The 21554-nt window shown below is 44.0% G+C and overlaps 1 protein-coding gene across 9 annotated transcripts in view; it reads right to left on the bottom strand.

The window, feature by feature from the left end:
* The window catches only part of ACC (acetyl-CoA carboxylase), a 101935-nt gene that overhangs the window by 50416 nt on the left and 29965 nt on the right, over positions 1 to 21554 (bottom strand). For 4 of the 9 annotated variants that reach the window (XM_050192502.3, XM_050192503.3, XM_055078012.1 and 1 more), the window contains exons 2-10: positions 13540 to 13753; positions 9521 to 9649; positions 8137 to 8163; positions 6148 to 6274; positions 4730 to 4868; positions 4177 to 4368; positions 2700 to 2798; positions 1863 to 1978; positions 869 to 1189 (exon numbers count right to left, since the gene is read on the bottom strand). In XM_050192502.3, coding sequence (XP_050048459.1) covers positions 869 to 1189; positions 1863 to 1978; positions 2700 to 2798; positions 4177 to 4368; positions 4730 to 4868; positions 6148 to 6274; positions 8137 to 8163; positions 9521 to 9649; positions 13540 to 13753 — 1364 coding nt within the window. Of the gene's footprint in view, positions 1 to 868; positions 1190 to 1862; positions 1979 to 2699; positions 2799 to 4176; positions 4369 to 4729; positions 4869 to 6147; positions 6275 to 8136; positions 8164 to 9520; positions 9650 to 11850; positions 12512 to 13539; positions 13754 to 17118; positions 17264 to 18266; positions 18479 to 18637; positions 18911 to 21554 lie in introns of those variants that run through there. The other 5 variants (XM_055078014.2, XM_055078013.2, XM_055078011.2 and 2 more) reach the window with 5 other exon arrangements.

Below are 21554 nucleotides of genomic sequence, written 5' to 3'. Positions count from 1 at the left end.
TAGCGATGAGGCGCACGATGAGCAGGTCTGATAGCAACTGTTCGAACATAACGGTGACATTAAAATTGTGACAAATGTTTGATCAAGATCAGACAGGTGAAACACGAAGACATAGTGCCGCATTTTTGTGTTTCACCAGTCACTGTCTATTTTGGCACTATTAGTATATCAAAAAAAGCATCCCAAAATCTTCACATTACACATGCAAGTAATCAAGAGCAGTCAGAAAGCGGGTGCGTCAGGCTGGAGCCAACGTTTCGACGAGGGGGCCTGTCTTTGCCAAAACGACGACAAGCTATGATGAAGACAAGTCAAGCGAAGACAAGCCATGATGAAAACAGGTTAAGTAAAGACACCTGATGAATACGCCTTGTTGAAATGTTTGTTCCAGCCTGAGATACCTTTTGTGCCCTGTTTATGCATTCCACCTCTGTGGTTGTACTTTGCAGTACCTTGCTGCACCATAAAGGTACTGCAAGGTACTATGGTTTCATCTTGCTTATGGCTACCACAGGTATAGAAAGGTAGCTTTTAGCATCAGCATTTCCATCAGCATATCGAAGACATTCCACAGTACGGGCGATTTGTAGCATTTGTGTGCAAAGACTAAGTAAACTTTCGTGTGTTGGACACGGCCCTGGAGAAATTAACCAGTAATTAGCCTCCTTTCACAATCTTGGGAAACTGCCCAAGATGTGCAGTTTTCAGGTAAGCTGCAGATAGTCAAATTTTATATTCTGAATTACCAATATATTGAACTATCTCACCATCCCCTTCGAGTTTGATATATCCAGGGTCAGCTATGAACAAGACCAAAAGTCACAACGAGTTTAGGATACTGTTAGCCGAACACAAAGCCCCGACCCACCCGCTCCATCTGCTCAAGCACAGGCGGCGTGGCGATGATGCAGGGTGCCTCCTCGATGATCTTCTGGTGACGCCGCTGGATGGAACAGTCGCGGCCAAACAGGGAGATGGCCGTGCCGTACTGATCAGCCAGAAGCTGCACCTCGAGGTGGCGCGCACATGTCGCCAGCTTCATGATGAAGATTGGCGAGCCGGGAACCTCACTCTGCACCTGCCGGAAGCACTGGGGGAAGTCGTTGGCCGATTCGGACTTGCGGATTCCCTTGCCACCGCCACCTTCTGAGGCCTTGATCATAACAGGAAATCCAATCCGCTGGGCTGCCTGCAAAGTTTGAATGCAAACAAAAAAGGAGGATCAATCAAGGAGGGGCATGGGTTTTTTAGAACAGAAATTGGCAAGAAAAACACAATGCCTGTTTTCATAAAACTGATGGCGATATGGCACATTTTGTCTGGCAAGCACCTGCCATGACTTGCCATGGCAAGTCAGTATCTGCTGCGGCAAGCCGTCTTTCAAACAATGTCATGCATTTTGTAGTGGGGCGCTTCCGTTCGACGTAATAGGGGGCTTCCTTCCCGGCACTTCTGCTGCACTCTGTTTGATCGCCTGGAATGAGTGCTGAAATTCGATGAATGTATTGAATTATGCACAATTTTAGCAGTTTCTTTTCTTAAAGGGGGGCTGCAGTGAAATGCGATTGCCTCCAAATTTGTCACATACAGACAGCTGCCCCAAAGGTTCTCATAAAAAGTTCATTAACAAATAATTTTTTTTATTTTGTCTTCTCAAATTTGCATTATTAGTGGCAAAACATGTCTGCCTCCCCTTGCACTCCTCTGCCAGGACACCATGTTCACTACACTCATAGCTGTTCTATAAAAAAATTTTATAGTCTAAATAAAATATCCTGTATAAGCTCACACATACAGGGTTGTTAGACACACCGACAATGTTCGATCACAGCTCCAATGACGTTTCAAAACTGAGGCCTCACCTCCAGACCATCGTCAACACCATTAACGCAGCCCTTGCGATACAGCTCCGGCTTGATCTTGAGCGGCTTTTTCGGGTTGTAGTTATTGTCCTCATCCCAGTCAGATGCCTTCAAGCCTGTGGTTGACAGACATACACATACACTTGACCACTATGATAGAGAACAGCCAAGGTGCACTCGGGACTATTAAAATGTACCGTACTCGGTTCTTGCAGTAAAATGAACAGTCCCACGAGACATTCGTGAACGCGAGAACCGCTTAGTGACCATCAGCCAGTATCAATCTAACATGTACTACAGTAGTGGTATACGCATTCTTTGAATATACTGTCAAGTCAAGAAGCATGAATGCTACAAAAAGAGTGAATAAAGAATGAAACTTGTCATTGGGCAAACTCGTACCCAGAATACAAAGCAAGACGTGAGAACGATCATCGATCTTCAAGCCTAATCTCACAGCTCAAGTCGGTTCGGTATTCACACCTGTCACTGTACATTCCAGAGCGCTTGATTGTGCTCGTAGATATTCTAGATTTTTATAGCACTAATTACGTCATGTGTTTAATCTGCTTAGACAAGCCTGTCTCACTATCAAGTTGGCAACAACATCCGTGAAGTTCTCAATACAAGTGGTGGATTTTGCACAAAATGAGAACATGACAATTACCCTATCAAATTTATCACCAGCAAAAGAGTAAAACAATGCACACATGGCTGTATTGATCATGGAAATAATTTTCACATAAGCACACCGTGTGCTCGACGCTTCTAACAGAACCATAAAAAGCCAGCGCACAGCGGGATGGACCCGAGGGAGATAACTTTGGGCCACCGTACCAGATCCACTCCAAGGAAGGGTTGGCACGTTGGCTGTCTGGGCCACGATGGAGGATGCAATCTTGTCACCCAGAGCCCACATGGCTTTCTCGGGAGGCCCTGAAACAATTGACAAAAAATTGAGTGAGATCGCAACAAGTTGCAATTCCTGCCAAAAAGCAGGAGCACATCAGCACAGTCATCGCTGCTAGCAAATCATTCTTGTATTAGTACTTCAAAGACAAGTAGTGTTGTATACACACGAAAGAACACAGCACTATGGCAAACTAGTATCAGTGTCTTCCCATCAAGGTACTAAGCATCACCAAGGCTGTAAGTGCGGCTAGGTGAGCTATGGTAAAAGTCGCAGATGAACTTACATTAAATTACACTAAATATACACTATCTACTCCTGTAACAGCCAGTAAAAGGCTGGCAGAATGAATAATGACAGATGAAATGAAACTGTGGTTTATTTCGTCTGTGTCTTAAGATTTTTAAGTGTTCTAACTTGGTGTACATAATCCCCCAGTGAAACAAGCAGCATGTTATGTCATGAAAAGACTGTTAATGAGCATTGCACTGACATTAAATTAATAGTATGCCCAAGGATACTCAAATAATATTCCACCACAACTATCATCATCATCAACCTAATTTACACTGACTGCAGGACGAATGCCTCTCCAAGCGATCTCCAATTACCCACGTCTTGAATCGGCCACTTTCGCAATGTTCATTAGTTCAGTCGGGCAACATAGGATGTTCACAAGGGCTCAGATGACACTGTTCATTCGGCATTACCAACACATGTAACACCAGCAAAAGTCCCATTAACTTACTTTAAAGATTTGATTGCTTGCCGTGCCATTCCAATAGTCGAAGCGGGCTCCGTTGCATTGCTCATAGGCGCATTGACTAAATCGAAAGATTAAGCCATCCACAAGGCTGCCAAGGCGACCACCGCACCTGCCGTCTTTCTTTATTTCTGTTACTACATGTGTTATTACAGTTATTAACATGCGAGTCACACGGAAAATTTTGTTGGAGGGTAGAGGTAGACAGCTTCGCTGTAAAAAAAAAAAGACGGCGAGAAACCGTCTGAACGTTGTCACTTGGGTGTTTCTCCCATGTAGGGAGTATACCGAATAGCTCAGGTAATACGATAGTATTTCTTTTTCTTGATTTCAACTAAGATGTCATTAACTCACGTTTGTTCCCTCACCCAATCTGCTAGTTTCTTATCCCTTAACATTACACCCACCATTCTTCTTTCCATAGCTCGTTGCGTCGTCCTCAATTTAAGTAGAACCCTTTTCGTAAGCCTCCAGGTTTCTGCCCCGTAGGTGAGTACTGGTAAGACACAGCTGTTATACACTTTTCTCTTGAGGGATAATGGCAACCTGCTGTTCATGATCTGAGAATGCCTGCCAAACGCACCCCAGCCCATTCTTATTCTTCTGTAGCCCCAATAAGCATAAGTGCAAGAGGGGCTCACCAATGAAAGCAATCTTGTTCTTGGTGAGCAGCTCGGGTAGTCGTGGGTTCTCCGAGGCATGGCCCCAGCCAGCCCAAACAGCTTGGGCGCCGACCCGCTTGGCAATGTCCAGGATCAGGTCCACGTTGGCGTAGTTGTTGTTGTTGGAACCACCGGGCACAGGAACGCAGTGGTCTGCCAGCTTGATGTACTCTGCATGGGGTGGCAGATGCCGGGGACTGAGCTTTGCATTGAATTTCACGCTACAATTCAATTCTATTTATTGCCTCACATAGTATGGAGTAGGGGCAGTGTGCGCCTCCACAAAAATTCTTGCATGTAATTTAGGCTAAGGCTATATGCAAGATATATTAAAAATGCCACCACAAAAATTGTTTCATGTAACTCAGGCTAAAGGCTATTTGCAAGATGTATTAAAAATGCCGCCACAAAAATCGTTGCATGTAACTCGGGCTAAAAGCTATTTGCAAGATATATTAAAAATGCTAGTCCAAGTCAAACAGCGTAACAGTAGTGGATGCGACCTGAAAGCCAGAATAAACCAAACGCTCACCTGCGTTGGCGTTGAGATCCTCTGGCGTCACCATGACGACAAAGCGAACTGCCTTGTCGTTGCTGAACATTTCGTAGGCCCATCTCCGGATGGAACGCATACATTTTACTGCTGCGATTCCGTTGTTTGCTATCAGGACCTGCATCAGACGCAAAGGTAGGAAAACCATAGTTTGCAAGAGAACACTTTTTCTTATATTGCACCACGATAAAATCAAGAAAAAAAAAAGCTGTGCCAGGCATAAGAAGTGTGGTATTGCTAATCAAGATTGGTATCAAGGCTTACTGTCACAAACCACAGCTTTCAAGAGGACTACTACTTCCTCGGTCAAGTACTTCAATAAAACGCCGAAAAATTTCAGGACTACTTGGTATCATTGAATAAATTGATATTAGCCATAATTTGTGGCAAGCCCCAGCAAGAAATCTACCACTTTTACAGAGCAACAAGCAACAAACATCATCCATCACAAGTAAGCAAAAGGACTTGCCATAGGAGCAAGAACTTAAACAAGGAATGATGCACAAGACACTGCACTCCGATTTTCAGTAACACCACATTTTTACTAATTTGTTTCAGAAAAGGCAAACAAATGCCAAAAAACTCGTACAGCGTCAGACAGAAGCTCGCCAAGAAATGGTACCTCTGCCAGACATCTGAGGGCAACAAGCTTAGAATTCAGACAATAAGGCAAGTATACTTGTCACCTGCCATGACAGGTTTAGTTACTCATATATAGGAAGTGGTTGAGAGCATAATACTGTGTACAAGTTAATAAGCACATGGCACCAAGAAATTTGAGAAAAGGATAACACTGCACAAATAAAACACACTATGGGCATGCCAACTGTCAACCGCTTATTCAAATCATGCAGACAGCAAATATATAACTTGCGGCTGCTGCAAACATGCTAGGGGTAGACTTCAGCGATGTGCATTGTTCACGACCGAATGAAAATTTTATCTTAACAATTAGATGCATAGATGACTGAAAGATTTCACAAAAAGCCAATCTGAACATGGTCCCATTTGTAGTGGCTGCCCTGGTACATACTGTTCAGGCAGACGCTCTCATTTTGTTGTTATATGCACCCACTGCCACCATAGCCTCAGATCCAATACGCAAAAAATTATTCATCATCCTCAGTCAACATCCACATATTTTCTTCAATTACAGCAGTGTTACTTGCAACCAGAACAATAGTTACTATCTTGATGGTCTAAATAATCCTTTGGCAGTAGACTCCCAGGTGCATATTTTACTTGTGCCTTGAGACACTACTGCCGACCTTTTCCGTGCCATTTACTTACTCATTAGAGGAAAGAAGCAACTTGCCCAGACCAGGGTTTTGAGTGCGCACAATATTATATAGTTTACATGGCAACAGTTCATGCAAGGAAGAAGAGGCATGAGGTACCTTGTTGATGACATGCCGGCCCCCAAACCGGCTGACAAACTCCTCGGGGGTGGCCACGATGAAGTCCTTCTGGCCCTTCCCATAGTCGCGGTCCTCATTGGACAAGTGAGCGCCCGACATAGACTGCCTGTAAGCGGCCGACCGAATGAGAGAGGGTCGATGAGTACCGAACAACGAAAAATAGTCACTCTAGCACTTCACGTGCCTCGACTGCAAAGCCTCTCCCAACTTGACCTGTGCTGGCCACACAGTTCTGGACATGTATCTTTTGACATCTGAGCAAACCGACACATTCAAAGTTGTCCACATGACAAGTAGCACGCAGCTGCTTTGCTACAGTTGAACTATGTTATTACTCAAATGTTAGATTCAAAATGAAAGTGCCTTCATTATACATAATATTGATTAAGAGCATGTGTCTCCTACATGCTTATATCAGTAACAGAACTGCTATACTTCACTATATCCAATATTTCACTATCTGCATTTGTTATATGAAGGTTAGGCTGTATAAGTGCACATTGTTTCTAACCCTCTGAGTGTTGTTAATGTAGGCAATGTCAGGTTATGTTTTAGTTGTAACCTTTCTTATTTTCTAGGCCTTGAAAATCCAGCCTTCGCATTATCAGTGGGTCGGACACTTATTTTACCAACCTTAGGAAAAAATGTCATGCTCACAGTTGCCTCGTTCCCATTCAAATTTCATAGCAAGACCACATCAGAAAAAAATAAAAAAATAAACACAGTATCTGCCCCTAGCCATCAGATTAACATGCTCCTACAGATGGGGACTGATTGATGAAGGATAACAACTAAATGAGACAAACAAGGATGCCAGGTGTCCTATCAAACTATATGGGACATATTATGAAACCTTGCCATAAACATGAGCAAAAACGGAGCAGCAGTAAGCGCAAAAATATCTAATGTTGTTAGAATAAAGATGCAAGCCGCTGTATTCGCGCTCATGATGTATTTGTACAGAACACAGAAAGAGCACGAGCACATAGACGTTGGCAGCCTCAGTGATTCATCGCAGGGCATGAGCTACTCAGAGCCCTGAACTTGTGTGGCCAAAAGCACAGGTGAAGTGAAGAGACTCATTAGGAACACAAAAATAACACAGCAGGAACACAACAAAGAATCTTTAGAGAAAGCAGACAGGAAAGCATGAAGCAGAGTGTACACTACAGGCAGCACATAACAACAAACACCACCAGTACACCCTGCAATGCTAAAAAAAGACTCACGATTTTAACAACAGTTACCATCATTTATAGCACCCCTCTCATTACATTGTTTTTAAGTAAACCCTTTCAAAAGCACATTAAATATCTGTGCTAACTCGATGGCCAGAAAGATGTGTTGCAAGACCAAAGTATTAACTGCGCTCATGATTGCGACGAAGATTAAAGTCAGAATCAGAGCTAATTTGCTGATGCCTAACGCTTCTGGATTAGGCATATTGACGATGAAAAGATATGTGAAACTTTGAAACTGCCAACGGCACTGACATAATAAAGAAATGGCAAAACTAAAAGCTATGTTGCCAGCTAGTTCCACACTATGCAGGTAGTTTGAAGAACAAATAGAATTGACAGCATTGTCGTGTTAAAGCAAACCACAATACAGCAAAAGTTCCTGCACATCTCGTACTTAATATACACATACTATATAAATTGTGAGACTACTGGTTACTGGCAAAGACCCTTCCATTATTCAGACAGCATCATAAAGCTACAAATGCGAACATATCAAAACATTTCTTTCCCACGGGACATAAGAGAGACAGTACACTACAAACACATGTGTTGCCTAAGACAGTCCACAGGTACGTAAGCTGCTGCTTCAATTTGCTTTAGCAGCGTTGTAAAGCTACAATGTGAAAATGCCGTGACATTCAGGCCTACGAGGACGCAACGGACTTTTGCACGCTACACTGACGACAGGCACGATCGCACAGAACACGCAACTGGCTGAAATACTCACGCACGCAACCGAGCCTTCGCAGCAAAACTAGAAACGAGAAACAAAGGAAGAGACATTATCGTCACAGACTACCCTCTGAGACGTTACCTGCTTCTCAGACTTGTCGTCAAAAACTCAATCAAGAAGCCACAAAACAAAGGAAAGCGTTAACACTTGCAGCAGGCATTTAACGTCTTCGCCATGGACTAAATGGGCAGACAAAAACAAAAAAGAAGTAACCTTCTAGTTCTTACCGGTTACTGAATGCTGCTACAAGGAAAGCTTCAGCTCTGCAATAAGACCCTACAAAAATTGTAGCTCTAAGCCTAGTTCTTGTCTAGCCTAAGCCTAGCTCTAAGCCTAGTTCGTGACAAGCATAGTTCTTGTCCTTCCGAGTTTTAGTCAAGGGTGTGGTATAGCAGGGAATCTCAAATTTATTAATGGAGCACTCATTTTTAATAGATGCTTTTAACCTACGAATTTAACATTTTATTTCTTGATTTTACAACTACAACATGATGTTACAAATGAAGGTACCTTTGACTGCAAAAAAATTTACAATAAGTAGTAGTGAAAAAAGTAGCAATAAGCCTTCCGTTCTTGTTATTCCGAGTTTAATCACTGGTGTGCAATAATTCGACATCTCTAAGACAGGCTCAAGACTTCTGTTTTGAATAGAAATATCTGATAATAGAACTTTATAAAAAAGTTTTATGCAGTCAATTACAGCTGAATATACAGGATTACTGCAATGATTGCCTAGCTGTCAAGCTGGATTCACTTTTATACATTTATTCACTTGCTTACTTATTTTCGTACTCTCAATCACCTGAAGGCCTTGTAGAGCGGAGGGTCAAGAACAGATATTTAAATCTTAGAGGCTGCCTTGAAGTTCTTGGAGTTTGTCTTAAATTTTTTGGAGCTAACACACCACACATGCATGTATTGTGCTAGCTTTCTGTTTAGTGGAGGAAATAAAATAGGTAATTTTTACCATTTTTTTTCTCAACATCTTTCTCTTTCCAACTACATGAGCAGAAAAATATTCAGTATTGTATTCGATGATGAATCCTGCATTCCTTTAAGAATCCACTTTCGACTTGATAAAAAAGAAAGGAAATTTCTTCATTTGAGTGCCCCTAAGCCTAACAAGGTGCAATGCTGAGAAAGCTGCACTCCAGTATGGCCAGACAGTCACCGACAGTACTGCTTCCAGCAAGAGTAGATGAAGTGCTTGCCACGCAAAAGTGCTTGCAGTCCCGTCCGTTTGCAGGTGTGAGCAAGCAAGTTGTTTTGAGAAGTCAATAAGTGTTGCAACAAGCAGGTTCGAGTGCTACACCGATTTATGCACAGTGCTCAATCAGATGGTGCAACAAGTGAAGAAACGTAAGTGGGCATTACTCACCTGAATAGTTTTGCTCGAGACCGATTGCGTCTTAACTCATCGCCCATGAAACGACCACTACTCGGGCTTCCAGGGTCGTCGGTCTCCTCGTCGGAGCAGTCTATTGTGAACAGTGGCCGAGGACCGTTGCTGCAATGCGGAGATGAAAAAAAAGTTGTACTCAGTAATAAGGTCGCCAGGGACAGGTGGTCACGTTTATTTGAATAAGACGAGAAGATACCAGTGCTCTACTGCTTGCAATCAACAACTGTTACTTTCTGACCTAATACGCTCCCTCATTTGGGATCAGGGCTTCACACTTCAGTATCACAGAATGGCTTTAAGATGACGCTTTGGCTCTGAGCACCTAAGGCTTGACTCAGGCAAATGCAAAACAGTGAGATGCCCTTATCGAACAAGTGCTGAAATGACTTGATTCAAGTTTGCTCAAGTTCGTTTAGTTACTGATTACATAATGTATGATATCAATACAGCAGTAATAATTATTTATATTAATAATGTTACATTGAAGAGAAAGTGTTAGGGCTGAATTTCCAATCAGGATTTCAAATCTCTTACAAAAATTGACCAACACAGAATTTAAAAGTACCCCCCCTCTACTAATGTATGTAGGGTAAGCATTCGACATCAAATGATTTTACAAACAAATCATAATATTTGCAAGGCTCAAAATCATGGCAAAAAGCAGGAACTTTCTTTTAATCAACAACAAAATTGCAATATCGGCTTTTACCATTTTCCTCTTTAAACTGGCAGATTGCTCAAAATTTTAACACTAGTATTTTCATTATTATGCTTTCAGATGTTTCAGTCAATCTGATACCCAAGATAAAAAAGAACATTAAAAAATTGACGCGGTAATTTTTACCTTGACAGTTAAATTCGACAGGCTTAGCGGCCCCGTCCACAAGTTACAAGTATTTTCAAGAATGGCTGCCAAAAAATTTCCGACTTACTGGGCGATGACATTAGCAATGGCATTTGTAACCGTAATGTCAGACGATGACACTATGACAGCAGTGACAACTATATATCAAATACGTCAAATAAGTCATCATGTTAGGACACAAGGTCTGTCACTGAACTTTGTTAACTATTTCACAATCTTTTCGTGACGGCTATCAGTAAGCTATAACTTAAGGTGGGTTTACAGTCCGATGTTTTCGACGCATGGGCGAGCGTCGCTCGTGCCTAGTCCCACTACGTCGCTTGCATTGCGCCAGCCGAAATGCCATCCCCGCTAAACTTCGAAGTGCGCGTCGTCAGCTGCTGTTCTCATTCTGCGACCATCGCCGAAGCAGCATGGGCACTATTTTCTTCACGCAATGCATTGTGGGTCAGCGCAGTGGGCGTGACCAACGTGCAGATGAATCAAGAGCCATCTCAACACTGGCTCCGTCCGGTTACGCTGGCTGCACCAGTGTGTTGAACTATAGATGCCGTTCTCGCCAATGTGACATAGCGTGTTCGCATGCTCACGCTACGTCGGACTATATTTAGCCCTTGACTATCCTGTCATAGCGACAGCAAGTTTCCAATTGGATGCAACGTCGATAATTTTTCAACATTTCATAATGTTATTCATAAAACGGATGCCACCACTTTTTATTGCACTAGTATCAGTTTTTCATTTGCTTACCACAGCATTTCAGCAATGCTATAACATCGTGACAGCACCGCCATTAGAGAAAATGGTACTGCCCACAATTTGCAAACTCTGCCCCTTTCTCTAGCAATTAAACCCTGCTCCAAAATAGTACATCAAATTATCAATAAGCTTTTCAAGCTTGTAAAGTCTTCCAGCTAAAGGACAAGCATTAACAGGTGTCTAAGAAAGCATAAAAATAAAAGAAGTCCCAACAGCAGTGGCAATAGAGCTAACAGATGTGTTATACAGAGCAGCTTTCCCTCTTCTCCCAGTAACTAAGTTACGCCCAAGAGGGTACATAAGTTACCACCAGGCTCTTTGAGCTGCTAAGGTCTTCCAGCTAAAGTTATTATTAGGTGGCTAGGAAACAAATAAAACAAAGAGTCATGATATCAACAAGAAGCAAATACTTGCATGAAAGCTTGCAATGCTTTACAAAAAGAAGAAAACAAAAGAGAAAAGGAAGCAATGTTACGAATCTCCACCAACCTCTGGCTGGGTTATTTTTCTTGATGCTATACCCGCAAAATGCAATGTTTCATAATTCACTACCTTGATACATGCACAAGAAATTCTGCCATGCGCTGGCAAAACAACTTATCTCCAAGCCTCATACACAATTTTATCACCACTGACAAGAGCAGCCACTCTCGTCTGCACAGAAGTAATAGATATTTCCTACCCATTCACCAAGAGCTCCTCCATGGTCAGCTTTCACACGCAGTTTTCTTTGATGAGAAGAAATCCGTTCGCTCCGCAGCTTCAATATAGCTCAGCGAGAAAACGAAAACCTATTTCACCACTGTTTAGGCGAAACACTGGTTTCCAGCACGCACTGAAGAACTCTCTGATGCATCACTGCTCAGTTCTTCCGTCTTCCAAAGCATAGGAAATCCACACACTCAAATCGAGACAAACGCACCAGCACGCTTTCTCACTCCAAACGGCAAGCAAGACGCAAGTTTGTCACCACTCAGTAGAGAACACCATTGCCAAGTGTAGGGACGACCGCTACTTCGACACCAGACCGAGCACCACGACGAAAAAGTGCATCAACCCTTCCTCCACGACAGAGTCCAGCTACTCTGTTGCGCTGGCAATCTGAGACCCGCTCCGAGCCTGGACAGCGACATGCAAGAGTGCCGGCGTCGAGATAACGCCGGGTCGGACGACTGCTGACGATCGCGTGGCGCTCGCATGATGCAGACGGCTGATTTGGGGCCTCAAGAGCACTGCTGTGAAGGAGAGGGCGCGACGGGAGCTAGACTTCGAGAAATTTTTTTTCCACACAGTGCCAGCGTTTGAAACAGGAAAGCGACGCAGACGACAATGGCCAGAGGTGGGAGAAAGTGTGAGTGCCCTTGTGTCTGATACGGTGGAGTTGTCTTAATCTCTTACCCTCGTTCATTGGCTCACTGCTGATAAAGAGGCACAGCTTGGAGTGGGCTTGTGTAAGGGGATGATAAAGAAGATGCACGATGAAATTAGAAACACTGGCAAACGCTGTGACACGTGAAACACGTGCAGTGATAAAGAAAACGACGAAGCCAGGGTCAGCACGACGTACGCTGTATATCCTACCTGCTCTGTCCAAGCCATGTGCATGGTCTGTACACATGGGACGTTTTCAATGTTGGGAAACAATCCTGCTTACAAGGTTTGTGGCATCACTAGTTTCAAGGAGCAAGGGCACAAGTTATAGCCATTTACGTTGCCCATTTTGTTACAAGCCCCTAGTAAGATCTCTATGAAGTCACAGAATCATGGTATAGCTTACTTTAGGTGACAAAAATAGCTTGAGAGTATTTGGAAAAAAAAGAAAGACTATGGTTTGTGTCAACCTAGGTATGCAGTGGCAAGGGCACTGCTCTCAAACTCAAAGAGAACTTGTATACATGCAGCGACCTATTACACTCACTCATTTCTGCGATGTCCAGGCAAGCTTCAACCTCCTTCAGTAATGGGGAAATACAGGGCAAAAATGAGACTAAGGCTTGAAAACTGGATGGCATGAACGCCTGTGTTGTCTGTTTCTTTAATCTTTGTCCCGTTTTTGCACTGTCTGCCCTATTATGTCGTCATACCAATAAGCTTAGATAACCATTTCGCAGCACATTCCTTCAATATCAGCATCCGTCAGAAACTATGCTTTGGAGCACGAAGGTACCGAGGCAAAATGCAGTGCTTGTTTTGTGAACAGAACTTGTAGTAAATTCTTAAGTCATCGCTACCTATCATGAAGGTACCTCGGGTCATATAACAGCATCTGAGAAGGCGCTAGCAATCTACGATGGCAGGGTAAAAGACTATTGGCATCCCAAACATGGTTGGCAGACATCCAGATACCACAGACTGTGTGGTGCCTACTCACCCAAAGCCGTTGAAGTTGCCGCCGTTCAAGAGGTGGCCGTTGGAGGCGGTGATGGTGTTGCCGTCGCCTTCGTCGTCCCAGCAGGGCTCGACGACAATGCGCACGGGTGAAGTGTTGACACCGTTGTGGGCTGCTAGGGACTCGAGCCGTTGCAAGTCAGTGCGCCCCTTGCTCTCTGGAGTGCCATTCATTTCGGCTGGGGCCTCTGGGGGACCTGTGGACAGGAACGGCGAAGAAAGAAAAGGGATTATGCAAAAAAGAGGTGAGGCGTGCAGACAGGACACAAGTGTAGAGAAGTGGACAACACGAACGCCGACTATCAACTGAAGGAAGCACTGAGGCGAAAAAAGGAAGAAGACACAAAACTCATCTGCGCAAGCTCTGGAATGATAACACCACGTGTCAGTCGGGTACACGTGCCGGCGTACATGAGAGATAACTGTTAAGGCACTTAATCTCTTCCTTATGTAAAGTAATTGAAGGCTGACTCACGCACGCACTTCCACCATTATAGATATGCCATGCCTCTACCATAAGACGCATATCTTCATTCTTATGCCCGTACAATATCGCGCATTAGAGAAGTGGACAACACGAACGCTGACTATCAACTGAAGGGAGCACTGAGGCAAAAAAAGGAAGAAGACACAAAACTCATCTGTGCAAGCTCAGGAATTGTAACCTCTTTTTTGCATAATGAATCCTTACCAACTAGCTCAGCTGTCTGTCGTTCTAAGAAAAGGAATGGTGCTTAGATTGATCGATCAATTGATTGAACTGCACTTGAGCGCCAAAACTCAAATGAATTCTGAGGTTCAGCTCTTTATTACTCAACTCGTAGCGGTATACACTGGCATCGAGATGCAGCAAGGACTTATTTCACTTGGCATTTCAGGCCTACATTTTACTTACCTGTTTTCCATCAACACACCCTGGATAATATGTCTGTTATTGCTCAAAAAGAAAGATCAATGAGAAGCACTATATTTAGAATGGCAGAATATTCTGTCGGAAATCTTGGAAATCCTGGTTGAAAGATGGTTCAGCATTAGCGGAGTAAACAAATTTAAAACTATAATTTTACATATTTTGCACAAAGACACTGATATCAACGATGTCACAGCTTTCAGTGCTTTACTAGCAGGCACATGTCAATGTTTTCATTCATAACGTATGTTTGAGCACTTAAACCACTCTAAAAGAAAAAAGTTCCAAGGAGCTTGTTTCAATGAATCAAAATAACCTTTTTTTGTTTGTCGATGAGTTTTTCTTACTCTTTGGTTCCTTCAGAATACATTGTCCTTCACCGATAAACGATTGGCAAGCCTTGAGAAGATGCAGCCATTTTCCCATGGAGTCGCAGAGTCAGGAACTTCACAGCCACCTATATTTCATTTTGATGTCCTTCCTGGTTTACCAGGCCTCCATCTGCTCCCAGTAAGACTGAACTATCCGAACTTCTCAAGCTTAATTCACATACTTTGACTTAGCGCGGAATCCCTTTGGAATAAAAAAAATTCGATGGAACAGTAAGGAAAAATCTTGCTTAAGCCAGCCGGTCACACGTCACAAATTATTATACGACACACAACCACAGCAATGAGAGAAACAGTTGTGGCGGGATTTCAATCGAGCATCGAGAAAGAAAAGACCCCAGATCCCTAGAAATGTAATGCAACAAGCAGACATGACAGGATGTACGCCAAATACCGACAGAGTTACAGCTGTTTGAACATCCTGTTGTATCTACCGTCATGCTTTTTCCTCTTTTTTTTTTACCTTTCTTTTTCACGACAATATGTAAGTGACTTCAGAGACCAATACCCTATAAAACTGTTTGCGTTTATAACTGCTGAACATAAAACAGACATACTTTTTACTTCTTGCTTTCTTTCCTGCCTCCAACGTGGCTCTTTTACAACCACTCCATCTCATTTCAACCACTGCAAGATGGTAGTCGCTCCCAAGGACGCAGTTTTACAGAACTAAGGCTGTTTCGTTCTTATGCTTTATTCTACGATTGCACGGTTTGGTATTTCTTTATTGTTGCTGTTTTTAGTGTTGCTTGTTTGCCTTTAGCACCTAGGTTGATGCTGCTTTCAGTTAACTACGTTTCAATGCATATTTCTTAGTGTCAACACATTAATGATGTCTTCAGACCTAACACTATGTACTTAGTCCACCTGAGTGTTGTACATTCAATATAAATCTTTAAAATTTATGTTCTCCCAACAGTCTTGCAGGTGTTGTTGCAGTTATCCACAAAGCGCTGGCAACAACAACATTAACAACAGTGGCAGAATCATGCATCCACTGAAAGGACTATTATACATAAAAATGCGTGTAGATCAATTTGCATGTGCACTATACAACGTGTTAATATTCAAAGACAAGTTTCAGCCTAAATCAACCCGAATGTTGCGAAAACTGCTTCTTCCGACAGCTGATGGGCGCTACTTGCAGATTCAATAGCACTGCTTCAAGGAAGGTGGTTATCCGAGTGTGTGCCTAAATAAAAACCACAATCACGATACCTTAGTCTCAAGGAAGAGCAGACCAACTTTAGACAATGTGCAGCAGTTGCACATGTGGGGAGACATGAATTGCACGTTAGTGGTGACTGAATGACTGATTGATTAACTGGGCTTAATGGTCAAAGCAACATCACCATTACAAGAGACGCTGTAGTGGGGGAAGGACCACAAATGAATCGTGATGTACATAAAATGGATTCATGGAAGAGTAAGCAAATAGAACTGAGGTATCGTCCAGGTTAAGTACATGATATGATAAAGCATGTAGAGGGAAGAGGTGCCTGTAGGGGTCGTGACTTTAACCAAACAGAATGCTTAATTTCACAGAACATTTATAGAAAGGTCTGCATTGTTTCAGAGCTAACAGTATAAAAAAAAGATTACGCACAGCATTCACTGCAAGAATGAATAAAACAAGGACTAAGCAATGAGTTCACTGAAAGCGAGCATGTCAACAGGATATGACAGACAACTAACAAACTATGAAAGCAAATTCGTGAAACGGTCTATCACGGGACCAGGGAAGAGATCTCCGAAAAGAAGGCACATAATCATCTTGCTGTCAAATACAAGACACGTAATCTCAGAATATGAAAATAACCTTTAACGTCTTGAAACTGCACAGTGGCCCGGTACTGAGGGATGCCATAGCAGCGGAGGCTGCAGATCAAATTTGACCACCTGGCGTCCTTAAATGTGCACCTAATTCTAACTACACATGGCATTATCGGAAATCTGACGCCGCCGAAGTAGCGAACCGTAATCGCGACGAGCAGCAGAACGTTACGCACAGCCACTGGACCACTGCATAGTGAACTGTGGATGGTGAAATAAGCATTGTGAACTTCAAGTATTATAACAGGACATTTTTAAACCAGTGTGCTATTCAGGCTCCAATATGGCAGACGATCGCTTCACGTCCGAATACGAACGCACGACAACCCACGCCACATACGTTTGCCTGCAGAGTCCGAAAGATCATCGTCAAGATAAGAGATGGGAGCGCGATCAACGCGACCTAGCTATCAAACGTCACGCCACTTACTTGACAACTTCTGCAGCAACCGAGAAAACATCCTTTTTTCGCGTTTGCAGCGGACCAATGCCGCGCCGATCCGGAGAAATCTGTCAAGAGCACAACGAACACACCGGCTTCACTGCCTAAGTGTGTGTCTTTCTGGTCCAGTGTCCATCAGGAGAAAACGCGCTTATTTTTATTTTTTTATATATATATACACATTTCTTTCACGTTCTTTCCCCGGTCGTCCGCCAGGTATATAAGTGCGCATCGCCGCAGGCAGGGGAAGGTTGAGCTGTTCAGAAAAGAACGACTTCCCTTCATGGGCAAAGGATATAAAACGAAAAGAAAGTTACGCACCGAATCAAAATGAAAAGAAAAAAGAAATGAGTTGAGAGCTTGAGCACGCAAGACGAAAGTACGTGTCGGTTGCGTGTGCCAAAGAATCGGGGAGAGAAATTCGCTCCTATATGACGTGAAACGTCGCCGAAGGTGGTGGTGGTGGCAGTACGCACAACATATGCGGTGAGAGTCATACAATTCAAGGACAAACACACGGAAAAACCGTGCGCACGCGAATATGTAGTACATGGCCTTGCCTCGCTGGAGAAGAAAAGATTCCACAAACGTCTTTACGTATTTGCTTTCCCTCCTTTTTTTTTACTCGCCCCAACGACTTTTCTTGCGAGCAGTCATCGGTGTACTTTCCTCTCTAGAAGGGCCCTCCCGCAACAACAGCCCCTGTGTCATTTTATTTCTCCATTCTCGGTTCATTATTATTTTTTTTTCGTCACCCTCACCCAGGCGTACCTTGAGCCAGTGGCATGCAAGCATGGTGCTTGCTCTAGGGTCACAAAAGTTGACGCCGCTAGAGTTGCGAAACACGGACGACACTGCGCTACGTTTTTTTCCTCTGTGCAGCGCCAGATAATCAACGCTCGGAGAGTGAGGGCGAGCGAGATTAGCGGCTAACCCGGCCCGCTAATGAGTCTTTAATCGCTCGCCAGGCGTGAACGTGTTGTGAGAAAAAAAAAAGGAACGCGTCGCAGCGGTGTGTGAAGAACCATCGCACGGCAGACGACATAAAAAATGAGGAAAGCACGCAGGTTAGGCCTAGCGCCTTCACTCGCGGGCGAAGCAGTCGGCGTGTAGCAGACGTCGCCGTTCCTACGTACCCGACAGCTCGGTCGCGAAGCCATGGCAGCCTCCCTCACGTTGCTCTCGAACCGCGCGTCGATTAGCTCGGCTTGATAAAGGCACAGTCGCGGGAGCCGATACACTTGACAAGGCCAGCGGATCGCCGTCACCGGGAGGTCACTGATCGCACACGCTTATCCAAGTGCACCCAGAGCACGGCGTTCATTCATTCGGCGCGAACCACCAATCCCCTGGCCAAGCAGGGGGGGTCTGCGAAGCGCGGCGTCGTCTGCTACGGAGAGGCAACCGGGAAGCGAGCGCGTCGAGGTACGGGCATCGCGTGGAATATGCAAATGTGGCCGCTAAAGAGAAAAAGGACGGACAGTCGATATTATTGGTGTGTATTTACCCGTGGCACCTGCTGCTGCGTGGCGGAGGTAGAAAGGCGTAGCATTCCAAGACGCGGCCGTAACTTGCCGGCGCTACGAAACGGGCGCCTCGCGGCCAACAGCACAGACGCGGCGGTATCGTCACGACGCATCGTACGATATGGCGTGAGTCCCTCACGGTGGTGGTGCTGGGTGGGTGGGGGGAGCTGTGGATCGTACGAGCATCGTACGGTATGGCGAGGCGGAAAAGCGTAATAAGGAGCCATAACTGCCCGATGATCCACGTAAGGCCATGGAATGGGCACGCGCCGAAGGCGCACCAAAGTACGAGAAAACGGCGTACGCCGTCAGTCGAGAATAAAAGAAAAGCATGAGGCATTAACGAAATAAGCGAAATGATTCTTTCTTTTTTACTTACGGACACGACAGCGCCCTACAGCGACGCAGAGAAACCCGCGAATGTTTCCAGGTTTTGGGGCGTGCCTCTTAGGCACGCATGACAGGTATCTTTTCCTCCTCCCCCCTTTCTTTTTTGCTGGTAACCTAGGGAAATAGCTCTTTAATTGCAACAATCACAAAGTTTCCTACAGCAACAGGCTTCAAAACCAACACGTTATTCATGAAACATTTAAATGTTTCTTTATCGTCGCATGACCCGTGAGAAAAACTTACCCAACGAAATTTAAAAAGCAAGTTGCATTGGTAAATTCTGTTTTGTTTAAAATCCAAAGATGGCGCGCAAATAAGTTAGCAGTAATTTAGTAATCACAAAAATATGGGCGAATTTTGACAAAAAGGTTCTCAGTTGAGATCTTTGGAGTGCTATCAGAAAAATGGCGCGATGCTTTTTTTTTTTTTTTCACGTAATGGCGCTCTTTTTGAATGATCTGAAAACTGACGACGTTTGCGCAGGACGATCGCAGAAGACCTATATACGTAGGGCAGCACCGTTTTCCTGACAGATTTCGCCTGCAATGTTTCCTGCGAAATTGAAAAGCAAAACACGTTTAGTCTTAAGGGACGACTATGGCATGAACTGCCGTGCTACCTCACGATCAAGCCCCACTGTTCTTAGAAGAGGAAACTTGATGCAGGAATAAACAGCTAGGCGACGTGATGATAACGCCCTATTGTCCTATCGTAAAATGATGAGTGTATACGAACAGCAGAAGTTAAAAGGATACGGTCAGTGTAATTAACGCGTTGCGAAGACAATTAAAAGAACGACCCCCACCCCCTCCCTCACAAGGAAGTAAGTAATGAAGTCATAAAGCCTCTTCACATGTTTAGCTTCAAACTACTGCTCGTTTGCTAGAAATAGTACCATAAGTAAACATCAATATAGCTATAAGGACGTCCGAAAATAATGTGTTGCAACACAGGTAAATGTACGGTGGTTGTGTATTGCTGGTTATATGGGTCCGTGTTACGCTTGCGTTGTTTTAATGGTGTTAATTGACTACCTCCGTCATTACTAGCGCTTTAATTTCAGATTCCTTAAATAATGTTATCTTATGTCGTAAAATTTCTGCTTGACTGTTAATTAAATAGTGATTCGGAAGACGTCAGTAGACTATTTATTTGTAACTGCGCAGCAAGGTTAAAAATGACTAACAACGCTACATCAACTATTGAATGAAAATATAATATTGACAATGGAACGTCTTGGTACTGCCTGTGTTAACAATCCTTAATTTTATGACAGTACTGGTGAGAAGATACGGAAATTATGAAGCAGTGTTGTCGCAGGTTATATTGGAGGTCTCTGCCTCTTCTGCGAAGTGACCGAAGTCAACCTATACATCAACCTCTTACTTTATTTTAATCAGCAGTTAGCCGTATCAGTTTACCGCATGGTTCGTCTACCACGTCGTTGTGTGAACTGGGAAAGTGGGACGCTACGCTGCCACAATATTGATTGAACAAAATAAAAGTTCAAGGTCTCTTATCAAAGGATCGAAACAGCCCAGCAATCCTGACGCTTCGTACAATTTGCTTTTAAAGGCACTTACTTTTTCTGAAACGGATAATGCGATATATATGGGTTTGGTTTCTACTTGCCGGAAGTTGCTTTCTCTTTCATCAGGTGCACACCCAGCGGGGGGGGGGGGGGGGGGGCGCACACCAGGCATGTGAACATCGTCATCTCACCCGCAAATTCTATGTACCACCCATTGGACCACGAATATCATATGGACATACCGATTAGACCCGAACGTCCAAGTACCGGTCAGGACGTCTAGTGGCTAACATGCGGACATTAATTTCGTAATGTCTTATTTAAGACGTCCTTCGGACATTCACACGATTGAACTTCTGGGATGTAAACAAAATCCCAAGACTTTAATCCTATGGATGTCCGAAGGATTTATTCAACGGGACGTCCCATACCGGCCATATGTGGGACCAACACACGCAATCCAACACGCATGTGGGTTTGGTTTCTACTCGCCGGAAGTTGCTTTCTCTTTCATCAAGCGCACACCCGGAGGGGGGGGGGGGGTGCAGGCGCACACCGGACATGTGAACACCCCCATCTCACCCCCAAATTCTGTGTACCACGTACTACGTGATATAGTGCAGCATGCCGCTTGCCCACCCTCCCCGGCCAAGTGGCGTGACCCCAGCGAAACAAATACCTGGCTCTGCCACTGACTTTCATGTCCCGGTGTTCTGCCGTTTCCACACATCATTAAAAAAAATTGTTCCCGTTTGTTTTCCTGAGTTTTATTGTCTGTTGGCTTCATGTAACATTTTAAGGCTACGAGACAGGAGGTCACGTGCATCGGCAACTTTCTCTGCCGAAAGGATAGGTGCGTTCCTCGTTTTCATGTCTCACATTTTTACGACGTTAATGATCCGGTTGCACATGTTTAACCGGACGATGGAGCGACCAATCAGGAAGTGCCGTACTTATTTTTCTTCCTGTACCACAGC

Source organism: Dermacentor andersoni, chromosome 10 (assembly GCF_023375885.2).
Source record: "Dermacentor andersoni chromosome 10, qqDerAnde1_hic_scaffold, whole genome shotgun sequence".
In the NCBI taxonomy this organism is placed as follows: Eukaryota; Metazoa; Arthropoda; class Arachnida; order Ixodida; family Ixodidae; genus Dermacentor; species Dermacentor andersoni.
The sequence above is the reverse complement of the archived record's forward strand: the minus strand, read 5'-3'. Positions and strand labels throughout refer to the sequence as shown.